The sequence below is a fragment of the Paralichthys olivaceus genome, chromosome 11, assembly GCF_024713975.1.
Source record: "Paralichthys olivaceus isolate ysfri-2021 chromosome 11, ASM2471397v2, whole genome shotgun sequence".
Lineage (NCBI taxonomy): Eukaryota > Metazoa > Chordata > Actinopteri > Pleuronectiformes > Paralichthyidae > Paralichthys > Paralichthys olivaceus.
Window position 1 is genome coordinate 23,707,779 of NC_091103.1, and position 23,485 is coordinate 23,731,263.

Consider the following 23,485-nt stretch of genomic DNA (forward strand, 5'->3'; position numbering starts at 1 on the left):
ATTTATTTTTTTATTGACTGCTATGCACCTACCAGCACCAAGTCATATCAGAATCAGAATCAGAATTCTTTTATTTGCCAAGTATGTTTGCACATACAGGAAATTGCCTTGGTGTCATTGGTGCACTACTTATGTACATAAAACAACAATATAAAAAAAACAACAATATGTAAGAAATTGAATAAAATAAAATAAAATAAAATAAAATAAAGAATATACATATATACATTAACATATTCCTCGTATGAAACCTGTTACTTACTTAGCAATAAAGAAGATTCTGATTCTGATTTCTCCAGCACAGTTTCAGAAATTTGAACAAATACTAGATTTACACATTTAAACAGGTTGAATTCCATAAAATAAATGAATCAAAAGCAAAATAGGATCATGGTCAAGGCATCATTATCAATAGCCCATGACTAAAACCTGGGAAATCATGGGCATGCCTATTTTAAGACAGGTTTTAAAATGAACATTTCTATAGGTGCTCAAAAACTGTTTACAGAGTAAGGCTGGGTGATATGGTCAAAAATTATACCAGAGTCAAATTTCAATATCACTTGATATTGATAATTATTACAATAAATGTTGTATTATTATTTTTTTCTAAGTTTGAAATAAACTTGTTTAAAGTGGTCGTGGATTTAAACTCTTCGTTATGGTCAGAGAACGACAAACGCTACATTTTACAAATCTGAGCATAATGTGTTATCCATCCTTACTATTATATGAATATGACTCGTTATATTGCTATTGATGAAAATAAATGTGTGATTAATACTGATAGTTTAATCGCACAGCCCTATTGCTGTGTTATAACACTGACAGAAACCTCAAGCATGATATTACACAAACTCAATTTTTCTCAGAGATGTTAAAAATATCCCGTTGATGAACAAAAACTGACACAACGATCAAATGGTAGCACCTCTTTTTTTAATATTCACTTCCTGTGAGCCTAGGCGTGATCTTAATGTACAACAGAGGTTGGCCAAGGTAGCAGGCATTACTCCTCCCTCTACTGGCAGGACATGAAATTCCCTGCTTTAAATGAAATCAGACATGTCTGGTGAAGAATTAAATATCGGTGTGTACAAAGCTTTTTTTTTTACTAAAAACAAAATACCAAAAAGGTGTGAATTATAGATTTTTCTTCGTCCGTACACAAAACTTCAGGTGAGGGAATAAGCTCAAAAATACAGATTTTTATACCTTTTTTTTTAAAACTTTAAACTACCATTGTTACTGGATTAAACTACACAACTTCAAATATACAAAAAAGATAGTCAACAGCTACAACACGCACAGTATTTACAGCAAAGTCTTTTCTCTGTCGAACTCAAAGGAGCAGTGACTACATTCAGAACACCCAGTCTTTGTTTTTTCTGGTTTGTTTATAGCTACAAAAAAGGTTCTGGTGGTGTAAAATAAAGATTGAACTCAAGTTTCTGCACCCCCAATCGTTCACAACAGTTGAAACACATGTCCAAGTATCTCGTCCAAGCCCACTTCTACCACCTCCCTCTGTGGAAAGGTGGGCACCCAAATCCCGGCCTCCCATTCCTGAAGTGCCTCCCTTCCCTGTTGTCCATGCCCTCTGGTCCCATAGAGGGATGTCGAAGGAAAGGAGGGCCACGAGGAGCGAAGGGCAGGGGCATTCTGAACCGCTCTGGTGGAAACATCATCTGCGGGGGCATGTGTGGCAGGTTTGGAGGTGAGAGGAAGGGTGGCATATGAGGAGTTGGCATGCCAGGAGGAGGCTGCAGAGGCGGCATGCCCGGTCTGGGACCCTGCATGACTGCTGGGCCGGGCAGGGTCATCACTGGGGCCACAGGTGAGCCCAGCTGATTGTCGCTGCCTGCATCTGATGGAGGGCCTTTGTCTTTTTTAGATTCTGTGCTGGAGTCCTCTGGAGGTTTTACACTTCCTGCTGAAACAAGGGAAAAGATAAGGTTTTCTTATCCCCAGTGGGAAATCAAGTATTGCGACAGTCCAGAGAGCAAATTTGAAAGAAATAACATTAAAACAAGATTATAGTGCAAAGAGACATTTTATGAAACATGACAGCATTCACATATTCGAGTCTACAGTATTTTCTTCTTTATAAATGTGTTACCTGGTGCCAGGTTTTTGGGGTCAAATTCAGAGGGGAGGAATGAGGCTCCTCCTGGAGGCATAGCCGTAGGGGACAGCATGATGGGGGCAGGAAAAGCTGGTGGACTTCGGATGGGTGCTACCTGTTGCACTGCTGGCGCCTGGAAGACACAGAAACACAATGGCATCCCAGTTAACATAAAAGTGAAGCGAGCAAGGAAGTCGCCTTGAAGCGGTGAACGAAAAGAAACTGCATAAACATCATCTGGCTGCATAGCACGAGGCAGCTCAAAACTGTCTGGACGAGTATTTTTGCACATTTCCCCGAGACAGGATTAGTGTTCATTATCATGCAGAGATTATAAACCAGATTACATTCACACAAAAATGGAGACAAACTCGTAATAAGAACAGAAAATGTTTTATTAATTATGTAGAATCTGCAACAATCTTAATTCAGATCACGGGAAAAACAGGATTATTTTCCCTCTGACGATACGACATTGTGACAGACATGAAAGACAGGATAGACTAAATCCCATAATACTTTGCCAGAAGACAGAGTGATAAATGGATACTGCACTAACTATGAATTAAAAAATATTGCCCAGCCTGAATCAGAACAATAGGCTCCTTCACTGGCTGTGTACTGTGTTTTATGCAGGACACGTTGAATCCTATATATCTCATTTAGAATGAAGGAGCTCTATAATTAAGTAATTCTGTATAAAAACATGAAATACCAATTTTAGATCCTTGACGGTGCAGTTGATTTCAAGTCATCTTATATTTTAATGTAATTTACTGGCAGATCAAACTTCATGACTGCGTGGTTACTTACCCCTTTGATACAGTGTACTGCAGGGTTTGAACCAACATCAGGCTAAAAAAAAAATTCCCTTCCTGGAAATCACACCCACACACACTTCTCACTGTTTACTGCTGTGTGTAAATAAGTCAAACAAAGTGTATGTCCGCCTCTGACCAACAGGGGTTTGCTGTTACAGATGTGTTGAAACATACTTTTGTGGGCACCATTGCATCAAACACTATTATAGGCTCTAAGCACTTCAAACCCTGTGTGTATAACAACAACACACAGTTGTTAACAGCCACTATTAAAGGATGAAGTCTTCCTTTATGGAGGGGAATTGTAATCTGAATATTGAGAGTTTTCATTGGTGGAGAAATGACTGCTGAAGAGAACAGATATTTGATGTAAATTATTAAACTTTAATTCCAAGGGTGCAAATCACTGCTCTGACAATGCTGAGAAATGCATTTCTTTCCGACCATGCTCCCCATTTCTTGTCCCTAGAAGGATACCATACCATAGATTTGACTGAGACAACATGATGGCTTTGTTTTAAGGTCAAGGTAAAGGTCGTGACCAGGACAGGGAAGTGATAAGTTCCTTCACAATCCCCACGGCCATGTAATAAACAATCAAACATGCACACATGCAATAATATAGACACACTGCAATAAAACTAACACTAACTTTAATAGAAACTCATGCACATGATTGGAGATAATGTGCTGACCTATAAACTGACAATGAACAGAAGTTGTGACAAAGGTCAAGCACTTCACTCTCATCTCATAGTATAGTTTTACTGCCACTTTACAAGTGAAAATCTACAGGCTAGCAATACTTCCACATAACAGTAACATAACTGTACTTGTATGTTCAGAATAGAAACTAGAAATACTGCCTTGAACGCAACAATAGAAAGCTTAAAGCATCAGTGTTACATCTCTAAACTGAGACGATTATAATTATTTTATATCAGACATCACAAGGCTTATACACTTCTGACAGTGAATTCACTAATAATAATCAATTTAAAATATGACTTTGGTTTATAAATGTGTATTGTTACTGCCTAACAAAATCTAATGACTAAAGTGTATAATAGTTATGATTAAATGACTGAAGGACCAAAGTTAGTAGTGAAGTCACAGTAAAATCATATCAAACTTGTTTCTGCTTCCTTTTAGTACTGTTGTAAAATATTTCTAAATAAAACAAGAAACATATAGTGCACGTGCTGCATAACTGAACTGCAATCTTGAGTAATTCAGTTTGATAAGAGATATAATTAGTGATGGAAATAAAATGTACAAATGTATGCTAAGACCTCTGATGCACTCATTCAATCCAAAGTGCTAAATTCATTTATTTTCATGTCATATTCATTCAACCTACAACCCTAAATCTATAAGTAACACAAATTACATTTCTCTGTATGAGTGTACGATCGCTTCTCACAGTCACTGAGCGAATCAAGTAAAAACTCACAGCCTACCAGATGCTGCGAGATGCCAGAAGTTTCTCCCTTGATTCTCACTCCTTGATGCCAAAGCTGAAGAAACACTGGCTACAAACACCCACAAATCTTGTGACGGATAATGAATGAAACAGTTTCCTTTCAAAATTGAATCTGATCTCCAACAGCTCGAGGACACCGAACACACAAAAACGTCCCAATTGATCAATGCGAGGTTTAAAAAATGAGAAGGGACAACAGGTTTGTCTCATCTCTGCTTTGTCAAATCACCCCTCAGTGAGTTAAGTGAATTCTATTCATAACCGTGTTGCATTAATGACTGTATACACATTAAAGCAAATAACTACAATATTCAGAATATATTATATTATTTGATGGAAATCATTTTGACAGCTCAAACTGTTTACAGATCTCTGAAATATATCTGCACCCAGAGGGTATCTATGTCTACTGCCTGTCATACATACATGTACAAAACACACAACTAGAAGTCTACACTGCAAAAGGAAGAGGTAAGTTTAAATGTACGTGTAAATCAAGGAAATTCTTTACATTGTAGTAATTTGTTCCACATCTCGAAATGTGTGAATAGAGAAAAAAAACAAGCAGAGAAACACAAAACACTGTGTCTCTAGATTTACTTTTCTTTTCTAGAAACATCAAGTGACTGAAGTACGTGTAAAGACTCTGGCAAGTATAAATAAAAGCATGTTGTGCATGCGCTAAGTTAAGTAAATCAACCAGGTTTGACAGCTCAAGCTTAGTGGTTGAAAAAAAAGGGCAGTTTCCCTTCTTGAATACAACAAAAGCAGATTGAGAGCCCTCTGTTGGGGGTTGCAGCAACAGATCTGTTTTTTATGCTCAAAATAATAATCAGTCATCCTGAATCACCCAAACCGTTTAGACCTGGTATTGACATGCGCCCTGATTGATCAAATCACAGCTGTAACTACAGGTATGAACCATATGCATCCTCAGTTTATACTGGGCCACATTCCACTCCTACTCAGGCTCTGTGTGTCAGGAACACAGACACCCCTGGTATTATCATCTGTCCTGAGGCATCTGATCACAAGTGGCCAGAAACTCAAATGTGCACTGAATGCGTCTCCTGTAAACACATATGATTGGATCTCACTTCTCCACTCCACGTCACTGTGTCTGTGTGTGTGTGTGTGTGTATGTGTGTTGGCATGAGAGAGAACAGAGTCAGGAGGCGCTGAATGAATTTCATGCAAATGCAGTAAAGAAAGATTTCACCAATTTAAGAAAAGTATCAGTCATGATGTCATGGGCACGGATAACACTAAAGATATGTTCAGTTCATAGTGAAACTTTAGTGGGTCAGAGGACGTCTCTTTCACTGCTGAGACAACGTGGACACATGTGGCCCACACCACCTCCGAATGTGGTCTGGTGTGATCTACTCGCTATCTGATGTGAGTGTGTTCACACCTGTAAGTAGAGCTGGCCACTTGCGATGAGATCACAAATACATGTTAACACCAGGTGTGCACGGGGCCACACACAACACACACGAAACACATATGCAAACAAAGACTAGGTAATACACAAAACTATTCCATCTTCACAGATAGAAGTATATCTTTACAGAGAGGGAAAGTGAGATCACATTCAAGACACTTTAATGCCACATGTGATCAGATCTCTCAGGGCAGATGCTAATTTCAGGCCTGAACAGGGCCCCAGTTTCCAAATTGATAATTTGCCTACCTTTGCTGAAATGCGACATCAATCCAAGATAATAGTGTAAGTAGGTCATATACAATGTCAATTCTAAAACTGCCGTTAGGGGGCGCCAAAGCTAGCATTTTTAAAATCCTACACCTAGTGGCTTTAAGGTTTCAGTGTGTAAGATTTAGGTTAAGGAATCAATTGGCAGAAATTGAATATAAATAATGCTTGGGATGTTTGCACTAGTGTGTAATCATCTAAATCGTTCTAATTGTTTTCTTTACACTAGAACGGGCCCTTTATTTAAATATTTTATATTTATTTCAGGAGCGGGTCCTCTCTACGGAGGCCACCATGTTTTCTTTTTTACAGTAGCCCAAACTGGACAAACTTAACAGTTTTTGAGTTTTAATGACAACTGAAGTCTACCACAGGTTCTCTGTCATGTTTGGAAGGGGAGGGTGAGGTGAGGGGTATTCAGCAGCAAAACGCAACTTTACCACTAGGTGTCACTAAATCCTACACACTGAACCTTTAAGGTGTGCAACTCTCTGCCTTGACCTCATGAAGAAAGCAGGCTCATAGGGAGGGGGGCGTTTTTTTCTTAGATATTGGCTTATTTCTTCAAAAGATGTTGATGCCAGTTTACAAAATTTCACAAACTCATTTAAAGTCATTACCTGGCAGTGTGAGATTACAGCAAATCGCTTCACTAACTTCAGCCATGAGGTAAATCACAGAGCACCTGTCATATTTTCTATGGGAATGACCTTTCATGCTGTTTAAGAATAAAAAAACAATTGAAATAAAAAATAATCACTTCATAAATCAGACAGCCTGGATGCAGTCAGTGCTCGGTGAAGCATCACAGTGGTCTGCCCTAAACCTGCTGTTTCATCCCATCAGCAGGAAATACAGGATTACAGCAGCTTCATTTTTTCTGCAGGTGTATTCCACAGAGTAAAAGCAGCAGGGCACTGAATCTTCAATCAGGACTCTGTATCAACTCAAGGCTTTCACTCTTCAATATAATTCCTCTGTTCTTTATTTATACCTGCTACTTGTGAAACAGGTGAGAAGACAGTAATGAAGCAGCTCTACGATAACACAGCCTTGATATTGAGTGAAGAAAATGTGAAAATTCAAAGGTCTGTATCATTATGAATGAGCCTTTCATTACCTTTCAGCCACTCCACAGTACCATCCAAGAGCAGAAATCCCAATATCCAAAGATGACTTCTATAACACTCACCTTTGTGAGGACTCATGTGAGTTTGACGTTCTCCAGACTTGGATAAAGACCCATGTTGTATTGTGTGATGTAACTGAAGAATTCCTCTCTTTCCTTGAAATGTCTTTTCACAGGAAAATGACTGAAAGGAGAAGACTGCTCAGATTTTACATTTTAATTCACGTTAATGAGCGAACAACCTAAACCCTAATCAGTACACGTAGGGAGGCTCCAGAATCCGACCTGTGATGTCTACAACATCTAGATTATGAATCTTTTTCATGCATGTTAACATTTTTTTTAAATGTAATGAAGACAAAGAATTATTCTTCATCTCTCCCGTCTTGTGCACATTCACAGATTCTATATTTCTATTTTAAGCACAGACACAAAGATATGTAAAAATCTAAAACCTTTGTGAAAACTTATAACCAAAAGACAATGTAATGTGTAATTACTATGACAAAGTAATTGATTGGAATAGGTTTTTTGTTTGTGAGACAACTTTTTGAACATAAGAGCCCTTTTAACCTCCTAAAAACATGTTAAGAACAATTTTCACCTACATTTTGCAGATGCCAGGTAGAAATATTAATGTAATTTTGATGTTAATTAAGATTATATTTATTTTATAAAAAAGTGGATCAGCCGTAATGTTAAAACCACTGACAGATGAAAGAATAATCTCCTTACAAAGGCACCTGTGAGGGGTGTATTATCTTTGTCAGCAGGTGAACAGTCATATTCCCTGTTGTGTTGGAAACAGGAAAAAATAATGAGTGTAAAGATCTGAGCACCTCTGATGAAGGCCAAATTGTGATGGTAGCGTGACTGGGTCAAAGCATCACAAGAACAGCACGTCCTTTTAGGGGAGATAACCCAGCAGTGGTTAGTGCCTACAAAGTGGTACAGTTGAACCAGTGACAGGGTCATGGATGCCCAAGGTTCTTTGATAACAATGGAGAGTGAAGGTTTGCCCATGTGGTTCAATGCCACAGAGGAGAACTGCTGTACTACAGTAGAACTGCAGTAACTGCTGAAAACCTTAATGCTGCAGAAAGCTCTCAGGACACAGTGCATCACAGTTTGTAAGTATGGGGCTGAATAGTTTTAGAGAGTGCTCATCCCAGAGTTCCAATCCCGACCCCGTCTACTACCAATCACAGCTTCACTGGGCACGTGAGCATCGAAACTATGGAGCAATGGAAGACAGTGGCCTGGTTTGGTGAATCAGTCTACATAACATGGATGGCCTGGTGCACATGCATCATTTACCTGGGGGAAGAGGTGGTATCTGGATGCACCATGGGAAGAAGGCAAACCGGTGTAGACATTGTGACGGTTCAACCGAATGTTCTGCTGGGAAACCTTGGGTCCTGATATTCATGTTGAGGTTATTTTACCCATACCACCTACTTAAACATTGTTTCAGACCAAGTACATCACTTCCTGTCCCGCACCCCGCTGCACCGCAATATTCTTCAGGTACAGTGTGAGGAACATTATAAAGAGCTCAAGGTGTTCATTTGGCCTTTACATTCTGCTGATCTCACACCAGTCGAGCATATGCAGAATGCACAGGAAGAACAACCCCCATCATTGGAGAACCCACCTCGCAACTTACAAGACTTGAAGGATCTGATGCTAATGTCTTGGTGCCAGATACCAGAGGACATCTTCCAAAGTCTTGTGAGGTCCATTTCACAATGCGTCAGTGCTGTTTGAGTTGCACAAGGAGGTCCAACATGATATTAGGCAGGTGTTTTAAATGTTTTGGCTGAAAGTGTACAAACTTGCTCTGAGAGATTGATTTCTATTTAATGTAAATATTTACAGTATTATTTAGTATACTTAAGTATTACAAATCCCCCGTGTGGTGTTTTAATAATGTACAATAGGTAAATGTCCAAGTGAGTCTAATTTCTAGTTTAGATTCTTACTGCACTAGCTGTTTTTAGTTTATAGTACTCAAAGGGAGAGGGAACCTAAAGATGCAATGTGAGAAATATTAATATGCTCAATAAGTGCATGAATACAGTCACTAAAGGCCATATAGAACACAGAGAGAACACAGTAGCTAATGTTTTTTCTTGAGTCTACTGGTTGTCTCCCGCTTTCTCTGAAATATTTTACAAACCACGTGATAAGCCTTTTTCTCCTCTTTCTTGGGGGGAGGGGGGTCCCTTTAAAGGTACAGTGTGTAGAATTTAGTGATATTGAGTGTTGAAGTTGCATGTTGCAGCTGAACACCCCTCACCTCACCCTCTCCTTCCAAACATGAAAAAGAACCTGTGGTAGCTTCAGTTGTCATAAAAACTCAAAAGGTGTTTAGTTTGTCCAGTCTGGACTAATGTGAAAAACATAGCGGCCTCCGTAGAGAGGGTCCCCTCGATGTAAATATGAAGTATTTAAATATAAAGAGCCTTTTCTGGGGTAAAGAAAACTACAATTCATACAATTTAGATGAAATGAACTAGTGAAAACATCTTGAGGATTATTCTACATTACATTTCTGCCAACAGTTCCCTTTCACCTAAATCTTACACACTGGACCTTTCAGTTACATTTGCAATAGTGCTTAATAGTTTGTTGCTAAACATGAATAGTTCATGTCAGTTTTTCTTTGCAGTCCACTTCCCATTTGAAGTTATTTTATTTTAAAAGTGTAGGGATCAAAATGAGCAAAATTGAAAAAAGAGAAAAGTGGGCTGACATTTTGAAGTATGGTCGCTGTTTAAATTACACACAGGCCATTTCCGCATTCTCTGAGGTTAAAGATCCAAAATTAGCAGTAACATTTACTTATTTTTGCCTTTGTTTATTTACTTTGTCATTCAAGCAGTTTATTAATGAAAAAGGGCTGTCATCACATTTCTGTTATTCTATCCACTTTACGGTAATATGCCCTGTTTTCTATGGGAGCAAAAGCAGATAGTTACAGTGGAAATGTACTGTATGTCTGTCAGAACACTTAAATGCTTCATTCGAGATATAGACAAACGTTAAAGGTCCAGTGTGTAAGATTTAGGTGAAAGGGAACTATTTGCAGAAATATAACATGAAAATAATCCTCATGATGTTTTCACTAGTGTGTTTCATCTAAATTGTATGAATTGTAGTTTTTTTTACCCCAGAAAAGACCCTTTATATTTAAATACTTTATATTTACATCGAGGAGACCCTCTCTACGGAGACTGCCATGTTTTTTACATTAGTCCAGACTGGACAAACTAAACACCTTTTGAGTTTTTATGACAACTGAAGCTACCACAGGTTCTTGTTCATGTTTGGAAGGAGAGGGTGAGGTGAGGGGTGTTCAGCTGCAACATGCAACTTCAACACTAGATATCACAAATTCTACACACTGTACCTTTAAAGAGAGCATTGCACAGTGGGAAGTATATAGTGGTTCTTTAATAAAAGAATCCACAATCAACTGGAATTGAAGACTTGCATTCTGCACACTGGCTGTTTTTTTATCCATGAAGAATTGATAAATATGCTAGCAAACATTGACCCTGGAATTCAGATATCATTGATGAAGTAAATGTGATTAGTGCATTAAAATAATCAGACCCTCCAATGAAAGGCCAAGCTCTTACAAATGGGCTTTGACATTAGACTCACTATTCTTCAAAAGAGTATTAGTGCCAATATGCCAGGAGTATATGTTTGGCATTTAGCATGAGATTAGGCAATGTAAGAAATTATGTCACTTCAGTCACTTATGGTCTTATGGTGCACAACTGAGCTTTGGTATCAAAGAAATTAAAGCTCAGTCCTGCAAGCTCAGGTGAAGAAACTACTCAAATTGAACCACAGAATATTTTAGCATGCAAATGGAGCATTCATATTGATTCTGAGATGAAAATATGGACTGCAGGATATTATATCAGATGTTATTTTGTAAGCTACAGAGTAGCTAAGGTTAAAAAGTGACTTAAGATCTGTCAACCCTGTGCGTTGAACAGACATTGAACACTTCAATTCCTCGGCATATTCATCTGGCGCTGTTTAGCAATGCGTCTTTCTTGACACTTGATAATGTATTTCCTCCTTTCAGCTGCTCTTGAAGATAACCGAACATGAATCTTTTAGCGCAACACACACACACACTGACCAAATCACATTATTTGACACATGTAACACATGCCCCATAGTTCAGACAGGTAGAGGAGCAAGAGAAAGAGTTGTAACTGAGATTTGCAGATCCAGGGAGTAAATGTGATAAAGTTGTAACTTTCTTAGAAAGTTGATGCACATTGATGTTGAAAAAAGGACAGTGACGTGTCCTGACAAGTCCATGAGCCCATATGTCATTGGTGTGAGGCATTGTGTAGACAAAAGCAGAAAACAAAAGGTGTGGGTGTGTTTGATGTCAAAATAGCTTGAGCAACAAGTGTCAGTTGGCTGCCTTCGATGCTCAACTGATTTGGACAGCAAACTAACTGAAGACATAAGGGGTTATCTCAGTTTGTATTACTGTCCCAGTGCCACAACCTATGGTAAACTAATCTGACTGGTCATCAAGACTTGAAAAGCACGACATAAATACAAACCATTAATCCTGTAATAAGCAGGTTTATCTGCGCAGGCAGAGGTACATATGTAGTGTACAGTTAACTAGTCTAATGCTGCCTGTGAGTTTCTGTTAAACAACTTAAGCAATATGCATGTGCCTTGACAACTATGATATAGGTTTTTGCTTTAGTGTTGGAGCAGCAATATTCAAAGTAGAACATTAGTTTCAAGTTCAAGCTCCTTTGACCCAACGCTGCTCAAAGAGGCGGACACATGACACAGCTGTGCAGCTATTTGGACACACACTCATTTGGCCATAAGCATTTGAAAGAAAAATCTGATATAAGTTCAAATGCTCTGAATCCAGTCCACAAATGAAAATAAAAGAACTACCTGAGTTTTTTCTCAATTATTCAATCAATGACAAATATTCAAAATCCACAACTACTACGCTGAAAACTACCATATGCATGGCTGGATATGGTATACATGGACAGTGAGTTTTAAACAGACAAAAATGATTTTGATCCACCTCTTTAAGTAAGCTTTATAGAAGTGGCAGGTGTTATTAGACCATGTATCCTCTGATGAACAATGACCCTAGTATAGTTTTATTAAGGAACATTTCCCTTAACAAATTTACAAATTGTATCTCTTCTCCAGTTTTCATAACAGTTGTCTGGTTTAGCGCCACGTTTAGCACAGCAGTGCTGTCGGCTTACCTTGTCTCCCACTTGGACACGCTTCTTCAATCTGACCTTTACGTCCCACCAGCAGCCTACAGTCAGATACTCTCGACCTCACGATGTGTACGCAACTTTTCTTCCAGCGGAGGTTTGGCAGGCCTGCTAAGTGTGGTAGGCTGCACGCAGTAGAGCTCCATCATGTTTTATTTAAGCTAGTGCATCGACCATTTATTCCGCACATGGTCATTGGAAGACAAAAAAATATCTAAACTTTAAAAAAAACTGGTGAAAAAGTCCAAGAGCATATTTTTATTATCATTTTTTTGGTTTGTTGCCCACTACTGGTAGATGTTAGTTAATGGTTTTGGTAATTAGATGTGAAAACATTTCATACACATTTTTGCCAAACCCAGACTTTCAGGGTTTTGGAGCTCAGCTACTGAAAACAGAGAAAGAGTAAAAGAAAAGCTTCCCTCTACACATACCACAGTAATTAATGTTTTCGTATTACCCACTTTATTTGAATATGTTAAACCGCACAATACAAGACTTCGGAGTGAAGATGCAAATGTTTTGTAAAGAAAAAGGAGGAAAATATAAGCATTGTAATTCAATTCCAATCAGCAGATGAGCTTATCTGAATTGTGGATAAAAATCACCAAAATTACATTTATCTGTTTATTTGGCGACTCTGAAACAAATCTTGTTCAAGATGTAATGGCGATTCCTATTACAGAGTAAATAGATGTATCTTGCTCTTTTAATAAAAGGTTCTTTTCAGCACTATAAAATAGCACCATATCCCACATCTGTAGCACACTAACTGAGGTTTTCTGGAGTCATAGAGCTCTTAGGGCATGTAACCGTTACAGGCTGCTTGTCCTTGTTGGGGAAGTTTCACTATAGTCGAGCTCAGTGTTCAAGGCAAAATCAAGATAACACAATAAGAAGAATTTAATGCTCCCAAACTAGCTTCTGAAGACGTTTCTTACAGCTCCAAATGATTGTAATTATAATAATCTTGAGGCCTGAATGACAGTTATTAAGCATTTTTATTCACGTTTCTTTGTAAGTTTGAAAGACTAAATCTAAAATATATTATACACTGAATTTGACCGTTTAATACCGCATCATAATCAATACAATTATATGTATCTCTCTGGTCATCAGCTGTCACCGTAATGGACAGTTATTTCTTGGCCTTAAGACCAGAAGCGTGGATGTAGTTTGTTTTAAATCAGTCAATATTAAAATGTACATGGTCACACATAGGCTTGTGAGCAATGGTTTGTTTATTTCTTTGACTGCACTTTCAACTATTGTTCTTAACCTGACACCATGAAAATCCTCAGACATGTTTACCTCCATTCTGGCTGTCATGGTGGGTGTCTTAGCTTCAAAGGTCAGTTCACTGATAGTGAATAACAAAGCAGAGGCATTAGTAATGTAGCTATGGTGACGCATTGCATAACACCGGCCGGGCATCATTTCATTTGTTGACTCAATTGTCTGGAAGTAGATTTTAAGTTTCCCGGCACAACTGTGTGGGCCTTGATTTTTTTCTAACTATTATTAGTATTTCTGACTGAATGGGCCAGTCTGTATTGCCTCCTGCATTAGTAATATGAAAACGTTTCTTATTTGATATTTAAAATTAATCATTCACATAGATAATTTCTTTAAATTTAAACTGTTTTTTATAAAGATTAGAGGATTTTTTTTCAGATAAGCTCTACTACTCATATGCAACAATTTGTTTTCCTTATGTCCTCCAAAAGAAGAGTAGTGACCGACACTACGGTCATTAAACCTATACAACAACACTTGTGATATTAAAAAGAAGATGTTTAAAGACAGTATTAGCAGTACCTGAATGTGAGCAGTGACCATTCCATCTGCTGGCACACTCTCCAATGCTCCATTTACAGCCACCGGCTTATTGAGGTCCTTGGCATTGGTCCACTCTATGCGTAGAGGAAATTGAAAAGACAACATCAGGAAAACTGGATGCAGCAGGTAAATCTTGGCCACACTAGAAGAGTAGTGAAGTATTTACCTGGGTTTAGTGTCTCTGTGTCCAGCATGCCCCCTTCTCGATAGCTCTCCAATTCCTCGACTTTGACTTTGCTCCAGGGAATGTAGGTAACCCCCCGCTCCACATCCCAGAACTTTTTGTGTGCTGATTTTATACCTTTGTTCAAAGCCCAAGCAATCTAGGGAATAATGATAATAGGTATTTCAATCAAGTTAATCAATCAAAATGCATTATACTGAACCAACACATATAAGTGGAGATAAAGATGATATGTGAAAGAGACTATGTACCTTAACTGGTTTCTGATTGACTTTGTATGACCCCTTACTGAGCTTGTTCAAAGCTGTATAGGCATCTTGTCTGTGAACCATAACAATATAGGCACAACCTCTCGGAGGAATCATCTGGAGCAAAAACAATGAGACACAGGAGAACATGAGCTATTGATCATAGAGGCCTAAAGTATCTCTGAAGGGAATTATCTAAACTTACATTGATTGACTCAATCTGACCAAACTCTTCCAAAAGGGACATCACGTCAGACTGCTGAGTTTTCTTGTCTAGTTGTCCAACCCAAAGTGTGGTGCTACAAACTATAAGCAAAAACAGATATAAGACTTATCAGGCTCATGTTCATTGTGATTGTACTTGATCAAGATAACATGAAAGAGACAAATCAAGTGCACATGTTACAAAGTTACGGAGTTTTTGAAACAAAACCTCCTTTTATGTTTCTATCCGTCTGCAGCAGCTCTACATGGAAAACTGGCAAAAAGGCCAGGATGAATTTTCACGATAAAAAGACTAACTTATGAAGAGCATCACTTGACTTTGACTATGTCAGACTTATTTAGTATAATCAAGTTAAAAAAAACATGGTCTGTGGACCCATCACTTACATCAGAAACTTGTTGGGATGTATGAGGAGGACTGATAACGCAACGATTTCAAGCAAAACTTGAAGTACACAAAGGTACCTGACCTTTAATTAACTTTGGAAAATAATCAGTGCGATTTATCAATAAAGCTCTAAAAAGGTTTTCTATTAGAAAATAGTAATGTAAATTAAAAGGGCAAGTTATGTACAAATTTACAGATAAACCACAAGCAAGGTTGTCTGTATATAACCCAAGAAATATTGAATCAATAAAGGCCTAAACTGATTTGAGAGTTGTAAAAAATAGTTGCCAATAGTATGCAACTGAACGTAAAAAACTATGATAATATGGATCCCTTATATTTTCTGGTAAGAATTGTGACTAGGATACATAATGAGCACAACATTTTACAGTGAATTAATGAACTTGTTCATGGTCACTGTTGAACAAACTATGTAATGAAGACATTTCTGAATGACCTCAAACCTAAGTTGGCATTTCCTGTAAGTTATAGCCGACAAATGGATGGATACAAATGCGACTTCATTAATCTAGTTCTATCATAAATGCATTACATACTGTACACACAAATTACATTTCTGGTGTACATATAAATATATATATATCTTTGGAAATATCATAGAGGTTGACCTTTGAAAACCATCAGACCAGTCACTCAAAAACAAATAAAGAATTTAATTAAACAAATGTATATATATATATGTCGAAAAATTATATATTTATATGCAATTAACATACCACTGAGTGTCTGGCTTTTTATGCTGGGAAGACCTTTCTGCCTGCGCTCCCTGTCCTTCTCTCTTTCATTCCTGTCTTGAGAACGGGATCTTAACCGCTGGTCTCTGGAGCGAGAATGAGAGCGCCTATGCCTTGACCTTCTTGAGCGGGATGAAGACCTTGATCTTCTCCTCCTGGGAGATCTGAAACACACAGTTGAACAGGATGTCATCATGTTGCAATTCCAAAGAGAGAAGCCATCTCTTTATGTCCATGAAAGCAGCGGAGTGTGCCAATGCTTAACCTGCACAACATGCTACTTGCTCTCTGACAGGTAATTTACCCAAAGACAGATCATAAAATGATGTCTTAGCCCAATGTATTAGGATTTGGTTAGCATTACACATGCCCCAGTAAGTGCAACTGAAAACATCAAACTGAAATTTACTACACAACCTCTTACCTGGAACCAGATCTTCTGCCGAAGCCTCTCTGTCTACCCTCTCGCCTCATATTCACGTCTTCTCTTGAATTTCGCTATTGACAATGATGAGATGACAAGTTTATTTTTCACAGATTATTAAGCACAGGTTTCAAGTACCAAAAGGTTCATACCATGGGTCTCAAATTCAAATGTCACATAACAGAAACGCTGACTATTCCATACCATGCCAGCCATGGCATTGTCAGTTGTATGAACAAGAAAATGCCAGGAGACATTCAAACAAACTAACAAAATTGAGTTTGAAGATTTACCCTTGACTGTGAATAAGCCTGGTCTATGGAATGGTATCCATCTGGCATCATACGATATTCGCCACGACTCATTCCTCCATCGTGCTGCGAGATGACAAAGAAACATCCACAGAGAGAAGGTATAAAAGAGCAGACACTAGAGGGAAACTGATCACTCAACATCATTTGCAGACGGTATGCTGATGCTTAACAACAGAGTTGCTATATTGGAGAGTTATAGAAGTTTTATAAAGTAGTTATAACTGGATACCTCGACACCATCAGTCTGTCCCATCATATGTGGATAAACATTCTCTGTGTTGGACATCTGACCAGGAAACTGGTTAAACGCTTTTTCAGTTGTGTATCTGTCATGAGAAAATACACAAACAATGTGTGTGGGTATTATGAAACTATAAATATAGTAAAAAACAAAATAAATCACCAAATATTAGAAATGTAAGCCTTTACCGCTGCAGATATTTAGAAATGTTAAAGCAAGAAAAGGGCTGATAAGTGAAATAGCAATAAAAATGAGCCTAGAAACTAAGCTGTCTTGTCATCACTGCTAACAAATCCATATACAGCAAATAAATGTAAGAAAGGGGATGAAACAAACAAATGTCATTAAACTCACTGTGACTGGCCACTCAGTTCTTTAGGAGTTATATCCTCTGGTTCATCATCATAGTCAAAACGATCAAGGAGTTTCTGAGGAAAAATACATAGTACACATTGAATTAAGTGAGAAAGGTCAATTGAATATGTCTAAAGCAGTAGAGACACTGAGCTTAACAATTACCTCAGCTAACGAGCTTTTCTTTTCTGTGTGTGCAATGTATGGGTTGAGCTGGGCCACAGGCATTTGGGCAGGGTCTGGCACGTTGTTTGCCATGGCGACCCCGAGGGTCTTATCTGCCTGCTGGAAGTTCTGGAGCATCCTCTGCAGCTAGAATTCAGAATTTAAAGACATATTCACAGGCATGAAATGGTGACACATTTGTACACATGTATAGTAGACCTGATGGAACACAAAACTACTTATTACTTACCTCCTGCCCATGGGGGGACTGAAACAGCTGTGCCACAGCAGCTATGGCATCAGGACTGGGTAGCTGGGGCACAGCGGTCACAGCTGAGGCAAGAGCGATAGGAGGCTGCATCTCTGGTTGGGGGTCAGCTAGAACTGTTCAAATACAAGAAAGAAAAAAAAAAGTAGTGAAGACATTAAAACATCACTTTTCTCTTAACTCTCTGGTAGGTACGCAGGTGTATTGTTAAAAACTCTCAAAATCTTGCACAAAGATAATTCAATTAATTTCTCTACCTTTCAGTGCAGGAGGAGGAACCATTGCTTCATTAGCCATATCCATCAGAGGCTGAATGATGTCCATATCGAACACACCATTCTTCTGCCACAGGTTCAGGACACGGACAATTTTGTTCTAATTTATAGAAGAAAAAAAACAACTTTAGACATCACCATCCAAAGTAATTATATAAAATACCAAAACCACAATCTTAACAGTACCTTATCATCCTCTGGGCAGCGGTAAAGATTTTGGAAGGTATCTTGAAAGTTTTTCAAGAATCTTGGAGCAAAAACATCCTTGTCAACACCAAACTGATGCCGTGACTGTCGAACGATGGAATCAACCACATATAGACCAGGGACTTTTAATTCTGGCTTGCACTGGTGAAAAAAAAACAGAAAATAACAAAACAATGGTGATTTAGTCATATTGTCCCACCACAAATTGAATATATCAAGTGCATTCAAATGTTTGATGAAGTGTGCAGAAAGAAGCTCGATAGCACCTACCTTCTTGATGAACTTTTCAACAATCTGGACAACGTGTTTGTAAAACTAATGAAAAACAGAAAACATTATCCGTCACAACATAATTCTTCAATCATGCCAAGTTAGCTATTCTTAATATTACCATGTCTGGCATCACGTCATTTTTAATTTAGATTATAGGTTTTCATCTAACATCTAATTAAATATTAACAATTTATTTATAAGTTCTTCAAAATATTTCTGTGCCCATTACAAACACACAAACCCACATTTAATCAGTCTGGTTCAGTTTCAGGATGCCACTGGAAATATTACATCTCAAAAGAGAGAACAGAGATAAAGATAGTCAACAATGCGTTATTTAAACTCTGAATATCTACATGATTTTCATATCTCCATAGCCTGGAATAATAAAAAAATCTACCATGTCCTTTAATATTGCCACGTTTCAAGTGCTCATCCAGCTTTTTTGTGCGTCTTTCTGCGTGTGAGCGTTAACAAAAAACTGAGACTTTTTAATTGGACCTGTGTATTCACCGCCTTGAGTGCCACAAAGAAGATGAGCCAAACAACTTAATGAAAGTGTTTCTTCATCATAAACCTTTCAGAAGGTTTCAGAAATTACAATATATTGTTAAGCTGAATGAAAAGCAGTGACACATTATAAAAATAAAATACATCACCCAAAGGCATATTCAGACTAAAGAATCCAAGAGTTTTATCTCCATTACAGTACATTCAAACACGCATCTGAGCTGGAGGGGCTAACTGACAGATAAGCTTATCTCCCAGTACGGAGAACAAATTGTCACATGCAACAACACACACAATAAAGAAGGGCTGTTGGTATTAGAGTTTATAGTTGATGTATTCATTGAGGTATGCATAACTATCAACAGGAAAGCTACAGATAAGATAAATATCTGATTTTACTGTATTTCCAACACACATAATGGGTCATAGCATAAGTTGTAAAGTTCTGAATAAAAGTTTTTAAGTCAAGAGAGCGCCCACTTGAATAAGCCACTGCTTATAATGATAATAATCCTTTACCTTGATAGCTTTGATGGCTGACTTTGTTACAGACATCATTTTAGCACGGGATATCGGAGGCTTCACGTCAATCATGGAGAACAACTGATGGGTTTGAAAAGAAAAAACAAAGAATCATGAGTTTTCCTTGAATAAAACTTTGAGTGTCTTGATTTTCAATTTACAAATCTGCAGACTACTTCTAGTGGGAAAATATTCTGTCCCCTTTCTAAAAATATTGTATTACAGGAAATTTTAGTTGTGGGCTCTACAGACAATACAGCTTGTAAGGATTTCTGTTCTTTACTTAGTTTGTGAGAGTTTCTAAAAATTTATCACAGCCATACTGTAAAATCATAATCTCCAGGAGGAAAGTAGACATTGACTATGTCTAGGATCAAAGTAGGATTTGGGAATCAAACAATACCAATTATAATCTCAGTGTCATTTTACTCAAAAACAACAGAACAAAAGATATTAAAGGTACAGTGTGTAGAATTTTGTGATATCTAGTGTTGAAGTTGCATGTTGCAGCTGAACACCCCTCACCTCACCCTCTCCTTCCAAACATGAAAAAGAACCTGTGGTAGCTTCAGTTGTCATAAAAACTCAAAAGGTGTTTAGTTTGTTCAGTCCGGACAAATGTGAAAAACATGGTGGCCTCCGGAGAGAGGGACCCCTCGATGTAAATATAAAGTATTTGAATATAAAGGATCTCTTCTGGGGTAAAGAAAACTACAATTCATACAATTTAGATGAAACGGACTAGTGAAAACATCATGAGGATTATTCTACATTCAATTTCTTAGCCTTTCACCTAAATCTTACACACTGGACCTTTAATGCATATGTATTTGCACCATGGGGAGGTTTACCACATATTATTCTCTTCAGATCACATTTTGCTGTTTAACAATCTTCAAAAACCAGTAACATACATACTCATCAGAAATACCATTGTGATATTATTCCTGTAGTTATCAACTATTATACTAATATGGAAACGTGAATTGATTTCCCTCGGGATCAATCAAGTATCTATCTAGGTTTAATTAGATTACACCTTTGATCACATCACCCAGCCCTGTATCTGAGAAAGTAAGATGCATATTAATGTCTTGATGCTTACGTTTAGCACGTAGTGAAATGCCAGTAATTTCACTTCCCCCCACACATGCAGTCAAAACACAGCAAGGTGCGATGACAGCATCCTCCCATGCAAACCAGCATTTACATCACAAATACCTCAAACTCATGGCTGCTTGGAGTATCTTACCAATTAGCATGGAATGCACCGAAACCCCTCAAAAACATGCATTAGCTAACGATACATGGCGACTCAAATATGGCGTTAGCCCGAAATTTGAAAACAGCACGACACATAACATCACCTGATGCTACAAGAGTGAGGGTGTAACATTACAAACACTGATGACATCTTGTGTGTTTGTGTTGTCTCTTCAAGGTTGTGTACGTTAACAGTTAAGCTAGCAAAACACAGGCCTAGCGAGTGCTCAAGCGACGCTAGCTAACGGCTAACAAATCCAATCGAGCCATGTTCTTATTTGTAGTAATCGAACTAACTTCGACACGTGTTGATCAATTTGAGTTCAAATGTAGATTCTGCTCCCGTTAATACAACAATAGCCGATCCAGCTAATATTGTTTAGCATGAATTTTGACGGCTCTACGTGGTGCGCTGAAGCACGAACAAACTTTACCTCCATGTTGAACGCGTTCACTGCATCCATGGTGGTCTGTCTCGTTGGAAACCAGGCTGAAGAACGTGTGTGTGTTGTTACTCTATCTGATCATAACTGTATGAAGTCACTCAGCTAACGACAGAACATCCAGCAACGTTGAGACGCTCAGAACCGACGTCGAAGCGGCCGCGGAGCTAGCCTGCTAAGCTAAAAGCTTCTGCTAGCTTGGTGGCTCCACCCCGTGCGCGACCCTTGCGTTGGCGTGTGACGTCAAGACGCAGCGCTGCCTGGTAACTGGCGTGTAATTTTTTGTTTTATCACAACTGTAAATAATAATATTAAAGTAATTCTGTAGGTTTCTTTATTCAATTTTTTATTCAAATTTTAAATAAAAATAAATTAAAAACAAAGACAAAATGGTTCATACTCAAAATGCGGTTTAATCCCAATTAAATTTCCAAGTAGCAGCCATGGTGGAGAATATATTTTAGAATAATCCGTATAAATGCCTCATTGCTGCCCTAACACATTTAACTTGTTTAATAAGGAAATATAATTTAATTAATAGACAAATGTTTTCCCTCCAAAAGGTTCAAGTGAAAGGGATCTATTAAATATAAAACAATCCGTAGAATAATGTTTTCTATAAAGTAGAATGTGAAAAAGTTTACGTGTTATACATGAAAAAAAAAAGTCAGTGAATCATACAAACCACATAATTAATAATAAAGATAATTCTCTTTATTTGTTGAAGAACAGTGACTATAACATCCTAATTGAAGATAAACCTGGTAGGATACACACAAAGTTTTCTTCTTCTACCAGCACCATAGACTGTTTATTAAAAGCTCTGTGCACAACGTCAAGCACACAAACAATAGAAGGTTGAATATTAGTGGTAGTATTGTTGGCCTGTGTGAGGACTATACTACTATACTATGGGACAATACTAATATCCTTTAAGAATATAAAGTGTCTCATCAGTCCCAGTCATTACACTCTGAGCACAACCTTGTTTTCATTGGTTGTTACCTCCCTCACTGCATTCATCCACTCAAACAGTCAGGACATCTGACCAGAGGGGAAACAGCTGGAGTCAGATGAACATACACGCAGGTGAGGACTGGAGGACATTTTCTTCATTCTTGCTGAAATACTCAAGATCCACTTTTTTTTTCCACTAAACAATTCTTTTATTTTTCACTCGTATTTTCTGTGCTGGCTTTTATGGAACAAAACAGCATCACCTCCCTCCCAAAAGCAGAAGATGGCTGCAATGGAGAACTCCACCAACTCGGTTTCCTATGAATATGAATACTATTATGATTATCTCGATCCTGTGATTGTGGATGAGAGCAAGCTGAAATACAACAAATGTAAGTTTTCATGTTTTATAGGATTTTTGCATTTCTTGTGTCGCAGGAACGTAACTGTAATTTACCACTTCCTTTTCAGACTCCATTGTGATCATTTTTTGGATATTTCTGGCTGCTTTTGTGGGACTCCTCTTTCTCTGTTTGAATCTAATGTCCAGTGGAAACCTACCAATGTAAGTGTGATGCAATAAATTTCATCATCATATTAAATGTTAAAATGTATAATTAAAACATATATATATACTGTATAATAAAAACCAGATGAATAGAGCCACACATCTTGACTTTTAGACATTTCCTTTTGCAGGCGTCAAAGATCCAAAGTTAAAGGAAGCCGCAGAATATCATCTGCATGACCTGAGGCTGCATCTGAATGAAAGTGATTTTATGGATATGAAAGAAAATGTAAAAAAATTGAGGTTTGTGAACATAATTTCACAATGGTGATGGTTATAATGCAGCTGTGGAGGTGAATGTAAAGGAATCAAGAGTTTAGGATTAAAGATTTTGCAACTTTAAAAAAACAATGATCGTCTTTTCTTTAATTGCAAGGTTTCCTTTACCATTAAATAACAAAAAACTATTATCCTGTACTTTAAGCTGCAGCGTGTGTTCACGAGATCCCTTGATTCTAAGAGCTATTCATTGTAATCAGCTTCACTATCT

The 23,485-nt window shown here is 37.8% G+C and overlaps 1 protein-coding gene across 2 annotated transcripts; it reads right to left on the bottom strand.

Moving 5' to 3' along the window:
• Positions 1-922: 922 nt before the first annotated feature.
• LOC109630413 (SR-related and CTD-associated factor 4-like) lies at positions 923-21,699 on the bottom strand. 2 transcript variants are annotated; one of them, XM_020088609.2, is made up of 18 exons: positions 21,462-21,699; positions 19,762-19,845; positions 18,730-18,774; positions 18,439-18,600; positions 18,235-18,352; positions 17,960-18,093; positions 17,710-17,856; positions 17,545-17,618; positions 17,179-17,275; positions 16,929-17,012; positions 16,636-16,709; positions 16,194-16,375; positions 15,049-15,149; positions 14,847-14,960; positions 14,578-14,734; positions 14,391-14,485; positions 2,120-2,258; positions 923-1,930 (listed from the first exon to the last, which is right to left on the bottom strand). In XM_020088609.2, exons 1-18 carry the CDS (start codon positions 21,489-21,491, stop codon positions 1,515-1,517), a joined length of 2,253 nt encoding a protein of 750 aa, XP_019944168.1. In that variant the 5' UTR covers positions 21,492-21,699; the 3' UTR covers positions 923-1,514. The 2 variants fall into 2 exon arrangements, with proteins under 2 accessions (XP_019944168.1, XP_019944167.1); XM_020088608.2 differs by having other exon boundaries at positions 923-1,933.
• Between the last annotated feature and the right edge of the window lie 1,786 nt (positions 21,700-23,485).